The 19572-nt window shown below is 36.6% G+C and overlaps 1 protein-coding gene across 2 annotated transcripts in view; it reads left to right on the top strand.

The window, feature by feature from the left end:
* TBC1D23 (TBC1 domain family member 23) overlaps positions 1 to 19572 on the top strand; it is a 36497-nt gene that overhangs the window by 12475 nt on the left and 4450 nt on the right. Inside the window, exons 5-16 of one of the 2 annotated variants that reach the window (XM_054398603.1) lie at positions 953 to 1076; positions 3167 to 3291; positions 3406 to 3449; positions 4376 to 4479; positions 5160 to 5282; positions 7555 to 7647; positions 9669 to 9839; positions 10130 to 10172; positions 10901 to 11010; positions 11625 to 11767; positions 12937 to 12981; positions 16945 to 17033. In XM_054398603.1, coding sequence (XP_054254578.1) covers positions 953 to 1076; positions 3167 to 3291; positions 3406 to 3449; positions 4376 to 4479; positions 5160 to 5282; positions 7555 to 7647; positions 9669 to 9839; positions 10130 to 10172; positions 10901 to 11010; positions 11625 to 11767; positions 12937 to 12981; positions 16945 to 17033 — 1214 coding nt within the window. The remainder of the gene's footprint in view (positions 1 to 952; positions 1077 to 3166; positions 3292 to 3405; positions 3450 to 4375; positions 4480 to 5159; positions 5283 to 7554; positions 7648 to 9668; positions 9840 to 10129; positions 10173 to 10900; positions 11011 to 11624; positions 11768 to 12936; positions 12982 to 16944; positions 17034 to 19572) is intronic. The other variant, XM_054398526.1, reaches the window with a different exon arrangement.

The raw sequence follows: 19572 nt of genomic DNA, 5'->3' as shown, positions 1-19572 counted from the left end.
TCTTTAAATCATACAGGTGTTTTTAAAATTAATTTTCTAATTTTTGTAGCTAATGAAAAATTTACTGTAACAAAATATTGACAATAGGTGGGGTAAATGTATAGCAAAGCCTAGACCTTCTCTTTAATTTTTTTTTCCCCTGAAAACATCTCTTGCAAGCCAACGGAAGAGTAAAGAAAAAGCCATAAAGGCTGTTTTAGATGAGGGAGAGTTTGCTTTTTTTACCTTGGAGACTCTGTTACTCTTCAAGGTTTTTGATATTAAGTATCTTCTGGATTACCTATTTTCTTGCTGCTTTTCCTCCATGATGATGAGGTTTTTTAACTCTTCAAAGTGGACCAAGAGTTAATATTGAAGTCTTAAGTCATTACTATGTGTTGGGACCAGGAGTAGAAGAAAAAACTATCTCAGATGTGGTTGGGTAGAGAGTGATTTGTATGAGAGCTTGTAAGGTGGTAAACTAATTAAAATTCTACAAGTAGGTAATAAAAGTGTATTTCATCTCAGAGTCCACAAGAGAGAAGTCCCTTACATCTGCTTAAATTACATCAACTGTCTCTAACAGAGGGCAGAAAATAGCTTCTTTTTTTCATCAAAACAAAGTTTGATTTTTGTTAATAACATTGATACCATGCTAAATTTGTTTTGCTATTTAAAATCTGTTTTGAATATTTCTGTATATATACTCTATCAAATATTGACAGTATTTTGTGCTTTCTCCTCTCTTATTAATACAGTGGGGTTTTAAGTTTTTGGGTTTTTTTTGTTCTTTTTGGTTTTAGGGCTTGGGGGGTTGTTTTTTGGTGCTCTTGAGGCAAGTTGACTTGATCAATCCCTGTGAATTAAAGGAATGATACAGGAAATTGCATACAACTGAAAAGAATTGCTACTGAAAGTCTGTCAACTGGAATATCACGAGAGGTTTTTGATTATTTTCACTACTGCTTTTCAGAGATTGTTTCATGAAGGGAAGACCATTTCATCTATTTAGACTGCTTCTTCAGTACCATGAACCTGAACTCTGCTCTTTTCTTGATACTAAGAAGATGACTCCAGACTCATATGCACTCAACTGGGTAATAAAGTGAAAGTAGGGAAACATAATGAAAAATAAATTTCTGTTAAAATTTAAGTACATATCGCCAGTTTCTGGAAGAGTAGTACAGGATGAGAACTACATATATTGAAATAAATTGTGTGTTTTAATATAGTGAGGGCTTTTTGTCTTCAGTTGGTTAACATAAGGTGTAAGATCTTGTTAACATCACATTTTTATTTTACTTGACGTTAATTGAGCCACTAATGTTAGGAACTACTTAAAATAAGTAAAAACGAGAGCAGCTGATATACTGAAAAAGAAAAAAGTCATGATGTTAGTTCTTACAGTGGGCAGCTGTATGTTTGTAGATATGAATAAACATCAGCTTAATGAGTCTTTTAAAGTCAAATTAGCAATCACTAGTAAAACCTGTGTGCTAACAGAGTGGTTGACTTCCTCATATGCCTTTCTGAATTTAGGCACATAAATTTTACAGCTCTTCCAGAATTAGTCATTTCATCCTCACCTGAACTTCAAAACTGCAAGTTGTGGGTAGTTATAAAGATCCTTGCCTTAACAATTTTTTAATATAGTTTGCATAGCAGGACTACAACAAAACAGCAAAAATTCTCATGTTTCGATGCTGTTTAGTATATGCAAGACAAAACCATGATACTGTGCTTGAAGAGGTAGTGTCTTTAGTAAAGACAACTGTATGACCCATGGACTCTTCTAGGCTTGTCCAGGTTTCAGCTGGAAGGTAACAGTAATCAAGACAAAACCACAACTAAGGCTCTTCTTTTATAACTGTTGGCTTTGTAAATTTTCTGTTGTAACTCTGCATACTTTCCAGTAATATTGGGCTGCTACCAATATTAATATAAAAATGTGTCCAGGAAGAATTTCCATATTCTTAAAGTCTGTCTTTTGCCAGTCATCAGCCTTCAAAAGAAGAATTTTGTCTCTTTTTTTTTTTTAACTACTGAATCTCCCTTTTAAAATATAATTTTCCTTAGTAAACACAAACTTTAAAGAAGTTGTTTATTAAGTGATTCATTAGGGGACAAAAAAAAAATCTTTGAAAGGAGGTAGGGAAATGAGATAGTGTAAAGCCAGTCCTCAATGTCATGCTTTCCTAGCAATGTGCAATCCTAGCAAATAAATCTTAATCTTCACTTTATATTATGAGGTTACATTAAAATTCCTTGTTTAGTCTGTCAAAAAATCTGATGTTCAGAGACCTGTCATTGCTTCTTTTGGGCCATTTTATCTTCAGCTGTGTTTGATTCAGAATGGGATAGATCTTTTTGCCTTTTCTTACAAAAGCATACTCTGAAGTACTGCATGGTAGTGTTTAAAACCAGAAATTGAGCTTTTAAAAGCTGTAGCTCTGTTGATACAGAATTTGTGTGCATCAGCAATTTCAGTCAAACCCCAGTGAAGCCATCTGGTGTGCATTTGAGTTAGCTGTGCTTGCAAATACTATCTGGCATGCATGAGAATTTCCTACCTTTTCTTTTACCCACTTTGAACTTCGCATATCAGAGAGGCAGTATTGTTAAATGGAAACAGGCAAACAGTTTAAATGATAATGAAAAACTTCTGTTGCTTGCAAATGTTTAATTAGCCATAACTCATAATATAACGTTAAGTAAGTGATGTTGTCAGACCAATATGCAACCATGTTCAATTAGCTTGATTCTGCTGTGAAAAATAAAAAGAATGTTGTTCACGGGGTCCTATTTGCTACGCTAGTTCAGTAAACACATTCTTTTAGTATTGTCTTACTAGTATAATAGGTATTTGGCAGTGGCTATGAGCTAAACAGTACTCCAGTCTGTCTGTTTTATCTCTGGTTGAATTTGCAAGATGATAATGTACAGCTGAGTTTGTCTTCACACTAGGCTTGTTTATTCATGGGTAGTCTATACCAACCCAAACCGTTCTATGATACCATTGCTGCTGTTCCCATAATTGTTTGAGGGTAGAGCCATCCCTCAATACATCGTGCATATGTCTATTTTTATATAATTTTGTTGGATTTGTTTTCTTTTTAGCTGTATTGTAACTTTGTTAAGATTGTTCTTGGTTATTGCTTTTTCTCATGTTATTTTTCAAATTTTTTAGCTTGGAAGCCTCTTCTCATATTATTGTTCAGCCGAAGTCACTCAGGCAATATGGGATGGATATCTACAACAAGCAGATCCATTTTTTATTTATTTCTTAATGTTAATCATCCTTGTCAATGCAAAGTAAGTGTATAATTAATTCTTTGGGACATTCCTTACTAGCACAGTTTCAATCCACTTTTTTTTGATTTTTGGTTTGACTAACATAATCTATGCCTGTCACTTCACTGTTTTCAGAGATGTTATCTTATCACAAGAATTGGATAAAGAAGAAATGATAAGTAAGTACTTCACTTATGTAACTAGTGAAATATTTATCACATAGCATAATCTACATTGATTTTTTTTTTAATTTCTAAATAATTGAATTATTTAACTACTTTCTTGTGATTTTTCTCATTTATGAATCCTCTCATCCACTAATTTCTTTGTTACTGTTCTTTTGCTGCATCACATTTATTGTTTATTCTTCCCTTGTTTTGCCTTTGAACACTTCTACACCTAGTTTTTTACTGCAGTTTGGAGTATTTGAAACAATCACCGTGTTTCTGAGCCCAAAATAGCAACTTTCAAATCCTTTTTTACCTCTGCTACACTTGTTGCATTTTCCCAATTGTTATATTTGTATACACTTGATTTGAGCCTAGTTCATTGTTCTTGTTCTTGTCTTCATCTATTTTTCGAGAAATTATGCTAAATTTTTTGTGAGCCAATTTCACCTGCCTTTAGTTACCTGTTTTATTGTTTTTTTATATGCCATCATACAGTAATCTTTTAGAGGTTAAAGATGAGGGTGATTGTAATTTTGTGTTTGCCATATACTGCAGAGCTACATCCTTGTATTATCCTGGGCACATAACAATATTGCTGATTAAATACTCTGTTTTAGAGGATTCTCTTGCTCAGCCCTCTTTAGAAAAGCTGACTTACTATTGCAAAGGAAAGCTAAAACTTTATGGAGGTAAGAATGTATTAAAAAGTAATTTAGTTGAAGGTTTGAAAATAGCATATATTTCCTATGGGTAACAAATATTTTCTGTATCTTCTGTTTCCACCTGGAGAGTGAATCAACATTCATGGTTAGTCAACAAACTCAATTGTACTATGCCTTATTAAAAATAAGTTGGTTTATGATGGTGAAAAGATTTATGGTGCTTCTTTTCTATGTCTGAATTAATGGTGTAATTGTGTTGTTTATATATCTCAGAATTCTTAGAAATGTCACCAGCCAATCTCAATTTAGAGGATATAGAAGACCTCTTCTCCTTGGCACAGTATTACTGTAGCAAAACTCCAGCTTCTTTCAGGAAGGTAATAATGACAAAGTAATTTTGAAATTCTCTTTTTGGTGAATATTTAAGCTCCTACTGACAGTAACTTTAGATACTTCATTGTGATGAGATTTTTAAGCTATTTTTTCATGGCATTACTCTGGTGCTATTTACTGTTAGGAAGTTTGAAAGAGAAGAAGGTTAAGTGAAATATGTTAAAGAGAAGCTTCCTTGCAATAGTCTTCACTTCATGACTGGTGACATTCTGGAAACTAGGTTCTTGTAAGAACTGATGAAACAAAAATGCTATGCTGACACAACCTCACTGCAGAGGATTTCTAGCAAACAGGAAAAAGTCATTTACTAGAAACAAAGCTATCATCACCTTTGCTGTTATTGCTGTTGTTCCTTAACTCAAGATATCCAATTTCAGTGAATTAATGAAATAAAAGCAATTGGTAGTCATTACCTTTGGCTTCTGTGTACTTTGTCTGGTGTGTGTAGACAGGTGTGTGAGGTATTTCATGGATTCATGATGCCATGATTTTCAGAAAAAAATTCAGTTAATCAAAAATTTGATGACTATGTGGATAAGATATGCATGTATTGAGCTTAATGTTTGGGATATGGTGGATGTAGTTTTACCTTAACCTTCACATCTAAAAATAATGGCTTCAGTTAACAACTTCTTTTTTCTTTAACTCCGCCTTGCTTTATTAGGACAACCACAGTCTATTTGGCAGCAGCTTGCTGGGCCTCAAAGATGATGATACAGACTTGAGCCAGGCTCTCTGTCTAGCAGTTTCTGTGTCTGAGATTCTTCAAGCAAATCAGCAACAAGGAGTCAGTACACTGAATTTTCTTACTATTTTCTTTTTCTGCAATTTTATAGAAAGGGAAAAGAATTGCTACTTTGTGTATATATCAGAAATATTTTTAAGTGCTAACAGCAGAAGTAAGTGTTTGCTATTTTAAGACACTTTTCTTGCTTTGATGTTGTCTCTGTTGTAAATGACTTACTGATTGCAGTGCATTTGTGCTGTAGTAATGAGAGCTACAGCGCTGAGAGCTTAATACAGCTGAACTGAATCTGAGGAGTGGGAGCTTGAAAGTATTATCTCAGTAGTTTGAATTCCTTTCAAAATACAGCTATTGTAAATGAAAATTTAAAACCCGCTACTTAGTATATTTGAGAACAATCCATTATGAAATAGCTGCCTTTTATCAATGAAAGGCTTAAACAACAACAAAAACATATCTAGGCTCTTTCTGTATTAGTTAATTGCAGGCATACTTAGATGCAGGGACTTCACTTAAATTATTTAAGGCAAATATATGGATAATAGTGTAGCTAGATTACAGTGTTTCTCATTGATTACTGGCTCTAGCTTTTTCATGGAATCATTCAGGTTGGAAAAGACCCCTGGGATCTTCAAGTCCAAAAATTGACCCAACTCTCACTTTAAACCATGTCCCCAAACACCACATCTAAATTATATTTAAATGCATGGTGACTCAGCCACCTCCCTGGACAGCCCATTTGAGTGTCTGACTACTCTTGCTGTAAAAAAAATTCTCCTTATGTCCAGTCTGAACCTACCGTATTGCAGTTTGAGGAGGGTATTCCCTCTTGTTCTGTTGCTAATTACCTGTGAGAAGAGATCAGCAGCAACCTCTCTTCAACTTTCAGGTTGTTGTAGAGAGTGATGAGATACCCTCTTCTTCAAACTAAACAGCCCTTGCTCCTTCAGTCACTCTTCATAAGATTTATTCTCCAGGGCCTTCACCAGCATCGTTGCCCTCCTCTGCACTCGCTCCAGCACCTCAACATCTCCTGTATTGAGGTGCCTGAAACTGAACACAATGGTCAGGGTGTGTCCTCACCAGCACTGAGTACAAGGGGATAATCACCTCCCTACTCCTGCTGGACACAGCATTTCTAATGCAAGCCAGGATGCCACTGGCTTTCTTGGCCACCTGGGCACACTGCTGGCTCATATTCAGCCACTCGCTGATTAGAACCCCCAGGTCCCTTTCCAGCCACACTTCCCCAAACCTGTAGCATTGCATAGGGCTGTTGTGGCCCAAGTGCACTTGGCTTTGTTGAAGCTCATGCTGTTAACTTTGGCCCATCGATTCAATCTATCCAAGTCTCTTTGTAGAGCCTCCCTACCTGTATGCAAATCAACACTCCCACCTAACTTGGTGCCATTGTAAGCTTACTGATGATACACCGTGTCCTTATCAAGGTCATCAATAAAGATGTTAAACGAAGTGGTCCCAACACTGAGGCCTGAGGAACACTTCATTTAACTCCATTGACTACCACGGTAGCCAGTTTCCAGGCAGACCTCAGTTTTGTAGAATCATAGAATGGTTTGGATTGGAAGGGACCTTAAAAATCATCTAATTCCAACACGTTCCACTAGATCAGGTTGCTCAAGGTCCCGTCCAGTCTGGCCTTGAACTCTTGCAGAGAGGTGGCGTCTAGAACCTCCTTGGGCAACCTGTTCCCTTGTCTCACCACCCTCACCGTGAAGAATTTCTTCCTAATATCCAGTCTAAATCTATGCTCTTCCAGCTTCAATCTGTTATTCCTTGTCCTACCACTACAAGCTGTTTTGTAAAAGTCCTTCCCCAGATTTCTTGTAAACTCCTTCATCATGCATTCATCACTTTTTTGCCATTTTTTTTCCTAGTGCAAGTAAACTTAAGCATTTCTTTGTATCCTGTTTTAAGTTGGTGGCATATAAACCTATCCATATCTGGTGTGCTGAGTAGTAATGGAATGTTGGACTGGAACTTCAGAGATGTCTCTTCTGATGTCTTGATGTGTGCCTTCATACCCATTGTATTTCTTCTCAGTAGAGGAGAAATAGTTACACTCTATTGCACTTGGGTGATGCTTTCCAATGCACAAGCTGATGTAATAATGGGAAATCACTATTAGAATACTGTAGAATTTCAGATTAATCAAATAAAATTTCCTGATACCTGTTAGCCCTTTGAGGGGTTCCTGTAGTATTTGGATTAGTATTAAAATACAATTATGTACTTTCCCATCAATAATTACATTGTTTAAAACATTTTAACAAGAAAAATCTTTCTCTTTCAGGAAGGAGTAAGGTTCTTTGTAGTGGACTGTCGACCTGCAGAGCAATACAATGCTGGGCATTTATCAACAGCATTTCATCTGGACTCAGATTTGGTTTGTATGCTTTTTGTTTCTTTACTGATTTTTAGATTCTAATAGGAGAGAAGAATGTCTGTCTTGAAAAATAAACTCTTGCTTGTGGACTGCAGTGTCTATGTGATGAAGTTTCAAAATTCAGCTTCTCTAAAGGACATTTGAGAAACTCATTTTGCTGCAAAGTTTAGTCATTAATGATATTAGAATTTGGGACTCCACACTTGTTCGCCTCTCAAATGCAAATGATACTCAGTCTTATTTGTGCAAGTGTAATTATATAGGAGAGAAAAGGAGGCTGAGAGAAGACCTTTATGCTCTCTACAGTTGAAAGGAGGTTGTTAACAAGATGGGTTCACTCTTTTCTCTCAAGTAACAAGCAAAGGGACAAGAAAAAATGGCCTCAAGTTGCACCAGGGGAGGTTTAGGCTGGATATTAGGAAAAACTTCTTCACAAAAAGGGTTGTAAGGCACTGGAACAGGCCCAGGGAAGTGGTTGAGTCACTGTCCCTGGGGATATTTAAAAGACTTATAGATATGTCACTTAAAGACATGGTTTAGTGGCGGAGAATTGGCAGTTTAAGATTTACACTTGGACTAATTCTTAAGAGTATTCTCTAGCCTAAATGATGCCATGATTCTATGAGACAGTGTTCTGGGTTTTAACCTAGATGAAAAATTATTTAGGGTGGGTGTCCTTCTGCTAGCCTTAATTGAACATCATAATAAAGTAGATGTAACCATTATAAATTATTAGTTTTAAAACCTAGTGATGTATGAAAAATAAGTCTAGGAAGACAGTTCTTAAATTGGATATGATTAGTTTGTATTTAAATTACATATTTGAATTAAATTCTGCAGTGTGTATCAGTTGTTGTAGTTAGAATCCTTCATGAACCATGCTAGAAGAATGTCATGAGCTTCATCTCTGGTCTTAGAAGTTTATTCCCCAGAAAATGTTGTAGGAAATAATCCTTGAGAAAAAAAGCCATTAATGGAATTTCAGTGCGTGTTATATGCTTCTGTGTGCAAAGTACACACAGTTTTCTTTGTGAGAAAGCAATGGAGAAAGCACCATGGAATCCATCTCATTTATAGTTAGTCTTAGGTAGAGGAAGTAGTGAGATTTAGCATCTTTGTAATAAAGCAGCAACATTTGGCTCCAGGAAAACCCCAGTTAAAATTCGGGTTGACTTAAGTATACTACCTAGCCATCAGTTACTTTGTACTTCATTGTTTAATTCAAGGTAAAGACTAGATAATGAGAATTCTTCCCCCCAATATCCAGTTACATGTCAACATTTCCTAATTGATTTAAATAAGTGCCTTTCCTGGGTTAAAATTTCAGCCTTTTTTTAGAAAGTCTTTGTTTCTTCATCTCTTTCATATAACAGCTTATTAGTTTTGCTTGCGTAACAGGCCTTCAGGAGACTGCAGCCTTAACTCTTTGAGAGTACCTGAGAATCTTAGGTATCTGCTTCTACTCCTGATTGTAATTTTTTTTCCAGATCTTGATTAAGTTGATGAGAAAAAGCTTATCAGGGAGACAGAAAGCGAAAGACCATAAAGGGTGTCTAAACTGCAAAGCTCAAACATGTCACCTGTGCCCTGCTCTGGCAGTGGGTTTGGACTTGATGACTCCCTTCCAACCCCTAACATCCTGTGATCCTGTGATCTTGAATATGTCCTGCTCAATCATACAGAAATCTAGAGATCAGTCCCTTTGCCATATTACCAACTTAATGCAACATGAAAGTTGCAAATACTTTCTTCCCACTATTTGGTGTCTGCAAAAATAAACTAACAGATGTTAATGGCTGCATTTCTTTCCTGGGGAAATCAAAGTGGAGTGAGGAGGGAAAGGACCATTCTCAATGTTCTTTGCATAACATGAGGTCTGGGTCAGGCTGTCTTTTCTTTGTGCATGTATGCCTTGTACAGTTCTGGTACTGCATTATTTGTACTATTTTTAAAGTTTTTATTGTTTCTCAAGTTGTGTTACAATATGTTGGTGTCAGTCAACACTTTTGTTTATTCCACAGATGCTTCAAAACCCATCAGAATTTGCACAGTCTGTAAAGTCCCTATTAGAAGCACAAAAACAATCTATTGAGTCTGGTTCTATAGCTGGTGGGGAACACCTCTGCTTCATGGGAAGTGGTAGGGAAGAAGAAGATATGTATATGAACATGGTGCTAGCACACTTCCTGCAGGTACAACTATTGCTATTGACTTCAATAGCTTTTTATAATAGCTATAAGTGTATTTGTACATATCACTGATACTAAATCACAAAATCTTAAAAAAAATCTGAAAAACTTAGTGCCATGGTCTAGTTGATTGCTTAGGGCTGGGTGATCAGTTGGACTGGATTTTTCCCTGCAAAATCTTAATCTTAGTTCAGTTTACAGGTTTTATAAAATTTACCTGTGTTTCATTAATGTGCTTGCAAAACTTATTCCACAGATGTTTCTTTCAACCAAAAATATCTTTTCTGTTGCAGAAAAATAAGGAGTATGTAAGCATTGCCAAAGGAGGATTTATGGGTAAGGTTGTTAATAACGAGCTTTGGCTTGATGAAACTTGGTATCCTCACTTGGTTGATATTTTTATTAGGCTTTGGCTATAAATCAGCTAAATTAGTAGCAAATAGGTCTTATTCATTAGGCTTTTGTTTTGTGTAAGTCAGCACTGGTTGTGTAAAACAATGTTTGTGGTTAACTGTTATGAGTTACCCATATATCTGAATGGTGAAAAAATTAATACAGGAAATGTACAGGAAGGGGAGGAAATACCCTTTTTTCCTACCTTATTCTTGATGTTTAGCCTCTGAAGATGACAGATCCATATGAAAATGCTGCTTCCTAGTTACTATCGATTATAGCTATATTTTCATAAATCATCAGTTCACAATTCTTCAGTTTATGTTGCTGGAATCGGGCTCTACAACAGTGGAGACATCTGTGCTGTAATCTAAGTTTAGAGGCATTAGTTGTCAATGTGTACGGTGTCATAACAGCTATCTTTAGGATGAAAGCAGAGATTTATTTTTAATATTTTAACTGTTTTCTTTACCAAAATAAAGATTATGCTAATGCATTTGTACTACTGAAAGGAAAGCCAGGAATAATTTTAGAGTTATCCGAGTCTATCTGTTTTATTAAATTGTATGGAGTAAAAATTGTTACTGATCAGTCTTGAGATATACAGTATTTTCATCAACACACTAATTCCACTGTAGTTGTGAACATTTTTTTTAACATCCTTTTAACAGCCCTCCAGCAGCACTTAGCAGATATCAATGTGGAAGGACCAGAAAATGGATATGGCCACTGGATTGCTAGTACCTCAGGCTCGAGAAGTAGCATAAACTCTTCTGTTGATGTAAGTGAATTTTACGCTGTAGTGATATAGTAGGGTGGGAGCCCCAGGTGTACTGAATGTTTTCTTCATATTCCTCATTCTATTCTATAAAATGCATTAGTTAAGTCATGATTGCTTTCAGTTGTGTGTTTTAATTGAAACCATAATCACCATCTAGTTGGAGGACACCTAAACATGTTTATCCTCTTGAAAAGGACTTGCAGCAGAATGTATGTAATGGGCAATTCTTTTCCTGGCTTTTCTCCACTCTGGGAATGAATTAGTATGAAACTGGCATGCAGTTTCATGGGAGAGCTCAAAATTATCTCTTTCCTACAGATGGTATGTTGGGTGTAGAATATAGCTTTTAATTTGGATAAGACTTATCAATAATAGAATCCCTTGCTCTAGACTTTGATATCAGAGTACGCAGTAATAAGATATGTGAAGCTTACTTTTGGATCGCCTTTACCGTAGACGCATATCTTTGAAGCAACTCTAGAAGTTAATGCTGTGATTAATGTTCTGCTAAAATGTTCATCACTATTTTGTAGTCTACTTCCTTTGTTAATAAACTAGAGATGATAGAAGATTGTTTTTTATCTGATTAATTCTGAGAGGTGTTATTTTTACAGGGTGATTCTCCTAATGGCTCAAGTGATGGAAAAGGAGTAAAGTCCCTGGTAAATAAAATGACAGTTGCTTTGAAGACTAAATCTGTGAATGTGAAAGAAAAAGTAATTAGTTTTATTGAAAATACTTCTACTCCAGTGGACAGGTGAGTCATTTATCTCTTGTGAATCAGCAGTGAGGAGTGACTTCCCATCTTGGGAGGTTATTTTGTAAATAACTGTGCTAATTGGGGAAAAAAGTTACATTCCAGTTTCAACTTTCAGATTTCTACCTGTATCCTCCTCGCAATTTTACCATGACACAGTCATCCTATTGTGCTACCGTAGTCTTGCAAGGCCAATGTGAGCAGCCTTTTCTCCTGAAAATTTACCTAGAATTTGTCACTGCATGGCTGGTTTGACTTAAAATGTCTCAGTTCTCTATTCTGTCTCAGGAATGGTTTCACTTTTATTTCACTTCCTCCCCATACTGACTCTAGTGGAATGGGTGAATGACAGAAGGATTCTGGATGGGGTATTTTGTTGACTGTTTTTGTTCATTTTTTTTTCCCTGTTCCATCTTGTTAAGTTGATGTTATTTTTTCTTCAAGTAGTAATGTACAGCTACTTTTCAAGCCGAAAATCCACTCTTCTCATACAAAAAAGTGGATACAAGAATACAAAAGTATTCTTAAGTAGAACTGGGAACAAGAATATGCAAACTTAAGACACTTTCAAGGTTGGAAGTCATCATTCCAAGTACTTAATTAGATAAAAGAATAACAGTTTTCATCTATCAAATCTGTAATTGAATATCCTGCTGAAGAGTTATTTAAAACACATCTGGTGGAGTTGCTTGTTGCTAAGATATTGGTATTCAAGGATCTTACAGAGATAGTGCTTCTTTGATAGGAAGATTTAAATCATGTGCCAAACGTAGTGTTTTGTAGTCTTTAATCAGAAGGTACAGATTGTGGCTTCTTTTTGTGTTTGGAAATGATTTTTTTTTTTAATTACTAGTTTTCATAATTAGAGGCAAAAAAGTTGTAAATGACACTTGGTAGTAGCATTTGTTGTGTCAAGTAAGACTTGTATGTGAGCCATACACAGCATGAAAAATGCATCTTGTAGTAGAATGTTTACAAATGTTTTTCTGATTCCTGGCTAGATGTCATGAAGCATTTGCTTTGATTTATAAGCATCTTCCTTGAAGAAGATAGATTGCCTATATAGAGAATTTCAGTTATTTATCTAGATTTTTCCTTTAAACCTTTTAAAATTTTATTTTATTTTTATTTAATTCTTTTGTTCTGTCCTCTGCCCCAATGTACTGTAGAATACCTTTCAATATTCCCTGGCCAGACAGAGCAAGCCTGGAGCGGTAAGCTTGATAATTAAGCAGTATGACTAAAACCACCTTTGTTGTATTTAGCATGGCATCACAATATTTGTAAGCATTGGTTACACTGACAAAATTGCTTGCATTTTTATATGGGGGTTTATATTTAGGTGTTTTTTTAGTAAAGCTATTGGGTTTTACAAGTACTGATCAGAGGACTAGAGGAAGAAAAAGAATGTGCTGGCAAGTGCTTTCTGCTCTTAGTTTCTACTTTATTATTTCTGTTCTCTTTCTTACTATTGCTTTTTATGCATTTTTTTTCCCTTGAAAATTCCTTGTAAAATATACAAGGAATATAAAATCACTTGTAAAATATATATCTATTTTATTAGTGACTTGTGCTAGTGAAAGATACCATGAGCAATTGATGAACAAATTATGGCTTAAAGTTTTAACAGGAGAGACTAGAGCTATGAAAAGGTTTTCTAAGGTGCTCATAAAGCACCATCAGAGCTTAAATATAGCAGAGCAGCCATACAGAAATCTGGAATTTTTGTGCTTCACATCACATGGTAATAGAACACACTGATGGAAACAGAGGTGCTCATTAGTGGGAAAATAAAAGTGCTGAGTTAATAAGTAAACATGCCTTGCAGCTCTTCCTCGTTCACATAACTAAAGGATTCTACACAAATGTGGAGTCCCTTAAAATTTGTTTGATTTATTGGCTTACAGTTACTTCAGAAATTAAATCTGTGAATTGAGATTATATAAAATTGCTTGTGAAAAATGAAGGACAGCTCATAAGTAATCACTTTGGAACTTTGGATATATGTTAGGAACTCTCTAGCTTTTGACCCTCACAGACTGAAAAGGGTGAACGATTTGTGCTTGAAGCATTTAATGAAGATTTAAAATGATGTTTAGGTTTTCAAAGATTTTGCACCAATTCTTCTTTCAAGTGGCTTGCAAAGAATTTGAGATAGAATTTACCCATAAGCATTACAGAATGGTGTTGTGTGAGCAAAACAGATAGTAATGTTTTTTTAAAAAAAAAAGAACAAAGTGGGAATATCTGAATAGCACATCAATTTTAAGAATATGGTAAGAAAGTCTTAAAATTCGAATTTAAAAGATTTGGTGATTCTGTTTGATAGCTAAATGACGCTTGACTATCTATTTGTAACCAAGAATTATACTTATTACACTTGCTCCTTTGACTCATATTGCTGATCTTTCACTGGGAAGATGCAAAAATAAATATGCTCACACTGTGGATCACTGGACTAGTCTTAAAATTACGTCTCTTAAAAACCTGGAATGGCATTCTTTTCTCATCCATTCAATTAGATCCACTTTATGTTTCTCACAAATATATTGTATTTTTCACATTTGCCATTAAAGACGTGCTGCATTGTGATGGCCTTCCAGGCAAATAGGTTAAAGGAAATTTTCTAAGATTATGGAATGGCCTAGGTTGTAAGGGACCCCAAAGATCATCTACTTCAACCTCCCTGTCATGGTCAGGGATGCCTCTCAGCTAGACTTGGTTGCTCAAGGCCTCATCCAGCCTGGCCTTGAATACTTCCAGGGAGAGGGCATCCACAGCTTTTCTGGGCAACCTATTCCAGAGTCTCACCACCCTTGTACTGAAGAACTTCTTCCTAAGATTCAGTCAAAACTTACATCTTAAAACCAGTCCCTCTTGCCCTATTGCTAGAAACCTTTAGGAAAAGTCCCACTCCCGCCTTCCTGTAGGTTCCCTTCCAGTATTGGAAGGCAGCTGTAAGGCCCCCCTGGAGCCTTCTCTATGCTGAACAACCCCAGCTCCCTAAGCCTATCCTTATAGCAGGGGTGCTTCAGCCCTTGGATCGTCTTTGCAGCCTTCCTCTGGACTCACTCCAACAGTTCTATGTCCTTTGTATGATGGGGGCACCAGAACTGGATGCAGTATTCGAGGTGGGGTCTCAAGAGCAGAGTAAAAGGGAAGAAACACCTCTCTTGACCTACTGGCCACGCTTTTATATGCTACCAGGATTTTATAAAATAGCATTTTATTTTGTCTTATCTTGACTAACTTTGATCTCTAAACACTAACAAGATCTTCTTGTGTAATTTGACACTAAATAGTTTCTTCTCACTCAAATGGTTTTGTATTACTAAAGCATATTTACAAAACCCTCCATATCGAAGCACTACCCTCTCTGAATTGTCAGTGTCATTGATGCTTATAGTCTTAAGCACTAATGAGCATGTTTTTGTATTGTTTTTTTTGTTTCATTGTAGAATGCATTTTTGTTTGACCATTTAATATTTATGACCATATTAATTTTTATGTATTTATTTTTGCTATTAAACATTTCCTTGTTCTGTCTACATTTGTTAATTTTACCCATAGAAAATGTGGGTTTCTTTTTAACATTCAAATACTCTTTCAGGTATGCATAAGTGCTGCTAGCATTCATTTATATATTACTAAAGAGCTTGCCTCTTCGTCTTGGTTGTACAGTACCATGTTAAGTAGAGGCCTTAAGAAATATGAATACACTTTATGAGGACAGGTTAGAGACTCTGAAATGGGGGAAGGAGATAGATGTGGTTTGGTTTTAGTTTTGTATTTTTAGAACCATAGAACTGTTGAGGTTGGAAGAGACCTTGGAGATCATAAAGTCCGACCACTCACCTAGAGATCGCAATCCCACCACTACTGCTAAGCCACTGTTTATAAAGCACATCCCTCAGCACCACATCCATGCATCTTTTAAATACCTGGAAGGATGGTGACTCCACCACCTCTCTGGGCAGCCTGTTCCAATGCCTGAAAACCCTTTCTGTGAAGACATTTTTCATAATATCCAATCTGAACTGCCCCTTGTGCAACTTGGCACCGTTTCTTCTTGGCCTGTTACTTGTTGCATGTGAGAAGAGACCAACTCCCACCTCGCTCCAACCTCCTTTAAGGTCACTGTAGAGGGCAGTGGGGTCTCCCCTCAGCCTCCTCTTCTGAAGCCTACACAACCCCAATTCTGTCAGGTGTTCGTCGTAAGACTTCTGTTCAAGGCTCTTCATCAGCTTCACTGGCTATTTAGACATGCTCCAGCACCCCAATATCCTTCTTGTGGTGAGGGGCCCAGAACTGACACGGTTCTTGAGGTGTGGCCTCACACTGACAACTGTGACCATGTAATCACAGTGCTCTAAGGTAGAGCTTTAAAATATCTCAGAATTTGGAACTGTTACTGTCAGTTATTAAGATTCAGTGGTATTTGTGCCATTTAATATCTCTAGAAATTGATTTAAATGTGATTTTTGAGGTCAGTATCTATGGAGAAACCCCATTGATGCTGGGATTTTGGCAGTAGGAATTGCTTAACCAAAGATTTCAGGGTTTAGCTGAAGAAATTAAAGGACAGGATGTCAGAGTTCACGCTACAGGGGATGGTTTATGATAACTCCACTTTGAAGTGCTTAAGCTAATTTGCTTTGGGTTTTGGTTTTGGTTTTGGTTTTGGGTTTTTTTTTTTTTTTTTGACAAATTAACCAGAAAGATGAGCTTTCTGACATGTTAGTCTGTTTTCAGACTTGTTTTTCCTCCATCCCAATTTGTCATCCCTGTAAAGATGCCCTGACTATCCGGAAATATTTTTGTTTCACGCTAGAAACTCCACAGCACATTCTCCGTTCTTAGGTCTCTAATGTATTTTGTCATTTGAGTAGGTGACCAAAAGTTCTTTTTAAAAACAAAACAGTAATTGTTTTTTCACTTTATTTTTTACAACAGCCAGCCTTGTCAAGTAGCTGAACTACATGCTTTCACTAACCAAATTGCTTGATCTGTCAGTCACATCTTCCTTGCAGGCAGCTTCATGAAATTCTCTTGTCCTTCTCATTTGCACACTTGTTTGCGTTTTGCTAATATGTTGTTGTAGGAGTCATACCATCAGTTTGAAAGTTACTTTTCTTCTTCCATCCCACATCCTCTCCTGCCCTTTTTATTGCCAACAGACATGTCAGCAGCAGCGACAGAGTGGGAAAACCCTACCGTGGTGTGAAACCAGTGTTCAGCATAGCAGATGAAGAAGAGTATGATACTGGTACAGTAGAAGATTTTTCTCTTACCTAGATTAGCTTATTTAGACTATGTTATTAAGTTTGGCTAACTTGTTAGAGTGTCTTTTACATCTTTGTCTTGCAATGTGACATTCTTCTAACTATTATCATTTCTCATGGCTTTTTTATGCTAGTACCTAGGTCGAACCAAGAAACACCATCAAATACACCATATTTATTTATTTATTACACTTAAATTGTTGTTGTTGTTGTCATGATAGGCACTGAACAGCCAAGAGAATGAAATGGAAATAGATGGATTTAGTGGATTGTTTATGTTCACTTGTTATTTCTATAGTGAAGAGCTGTTTTTTTTCTGCACTGGCCTTGTACATGTAGACCTGCAATTATACCTCTATTCTGACAGTAAGCAAAATGTAAAGGGCCATCTTTGGCTGCTAGATCTCAGGTTGAATCTCTAGTATTGGCAGTTAGTATAGTGATCTGAATTTCTGAACACATATTTGGAGGTAGGCTTAAAATGGGTAATATATGCACACCTCTCCAGTGTTTTGGACCTTGCTTTTTAGCATCAAATCTATTAATAGTTGACTCGTCTCGATATGCATGCTGTAGGCAAAAAAAAACATGCAATTTTTTTATCTAGTTGAAATATTACAGGCAAAACTGGAACATCACCCTTGTCACAAAGGATATTTTTAGAGGTCTGTGCTAATGTTAGAATAGCGCAGACCTACTACTGTCCTGGTTTTGTTCTGGTAGTATTAGCTCACAGCCAACCATCACTATCTCAGAAGTAACCGTTCTGCGACCAAAAGGCACACTTGCTTTCATAGAACCATAGAATGATTTGGGTTGGAAGGGACCTTAAAGATCATCTCGTTCCAGCCAGGATCCTCACCATAGGTAGGGACACCTTCTGTTAGACTAGGCTGCTAAAGGCTCTGTCCAGCCTGGCCTTGAACATCTGCCAGGGGGGGGACTTCCACAACTTTCCTGGGCAACCTGTTCCAGTGTCTCATGACCCTCATAATAAATAATTTCTTCCTAGTATCAAGTCTAAATCTCCCCTCTTCCAGCTTAAATCCATTCCCCCTCATCCTGTCACTACAAGACCTTGTGAAATGTCTCTCTCCAGCTTTTCTGTAGGCCTTCTTCAGGTACTGGAAGGCCACTATAAGGAATCTTCTCTTCTCCAGGCTGAACAGACTCAGCCCTCCCAGCCTGCTTTCATAAGAAAGGTGCTTCAGCTCTATGATTACCTTTGTGGCCCTCCTCTGGACCCATCCAATGTCCATCTTGTTTTGGGGGTACCAGAACTGGACACGGCCCTTCAGATGGGGTCTCACAAGAGCGGAGCAGAGTGGAGGGGGAGAGTCACCTCATTCATCCTGCTGATCTTCCAAGCAAGAAACAAATAACTAAGAATCTTTGACCTGCAAAAAAAAAAAAATTAAAAAGATTAATGAAAGAGATTCATGGAGTCATTTAAATAAGATTAAGGACAAACAGTTGATAAGCCTGCTAAAAGAACCGGGAAGGAGTGAAATGAAGCTGTAATGCTAACAAGATGCTACTCCAAATGTGATGTAATTAAGTTTTCACAGTTCTTTGAGCATCCGTAATAGTGTTTGGCAAAGTCTGTGGGTTCAGAAAACCATATCTCGAAGATAAATTGGTGGAATATATTTTCAGTAAAGGTTGCTTTCTAATTTCTATTTACATTTGCTTTTAAAAGCACTGTTAGACTTAGCAAGTAAGCAGAATCACTGCAGTGGCTTGAACAAGCAAAGCCAATGCATATGAAGTGAAATATTTTGATACAGAAGAATGCAAAAAGTTAACTTCTTTCTGTATAATTGTTTTTGTGAAGCTTTAGTGTTTTGGGTTTTTTTTATAGTACATCATTGCAGTCTTGCTGTAATAATTGCAACCTACTCTAGGTGGCCCTGCTGGAGTAGGGGAGTTGGACCAGGTAATTGCCAGCAGTCAATGGTTCTGTGAAATGAGAATGGGTTTTCTCCATTCCTTTCAATTCACTGAAAAAGTACTTAATTAAAAACCTTTTTAAAAGAGTGGCTATAATTCTCAATTGCTTTGAAATAAGTAGTTTGACAAAGGGTAGAAAACTGGCTTTGAGAAAGACATTATTCCCAGAAATAACTTTGAAGGACACTTCTCTAACACACCTATGTATATAATACAGTTCATTGTTTTAGATAATTACATTGCTTGCATTCTTCTAATGCAGCCCCAAAATTACTGTATGAACATAATCATCATATTTAGTCATCAGAACAATATTTTGCAGCTAAGCAATAATGCCTGCAGGAGTTTTGGGTGTTTCACGAGGTCTGTGCTGAAAATTCTTGGGTTTGGGTATGTTCTTAAATGTCCTTTGAAAAGAAGGTGAGTTTTGCTAATGATCCAAGGTTATTCAAAGACAGACTGAAGAGCAGAAGGAGTCTTTTGCTAGTTGGAGTGACTGGACAATATAATGGCACATGAAATTCAGTATGCATTACTGTGAGGCAAGAAAGACATGAAAAAAAGAAACAGTTC

Source organism: Indicator indicator, chromosome 1 (assembly GCF_027791375.1).
Source record: "Indicator indicator isolate 239-I01 chromosome 1, UM_Iind_1.1, whole genome shotgun sequence".
In the NCBI taxonomy this organism is placed as follows: domain Eukaryota; kingdom Metazoa; phylum Chordata; class Aves; order Piciformes; family Indicatoridae; genus Indicator; species Indicator indicator.
The sequence above is the reverse complement of the archived record's forward strand: the minus strand, read 5'-3'. Positions and strand labels throughout refer to the sequence as shown.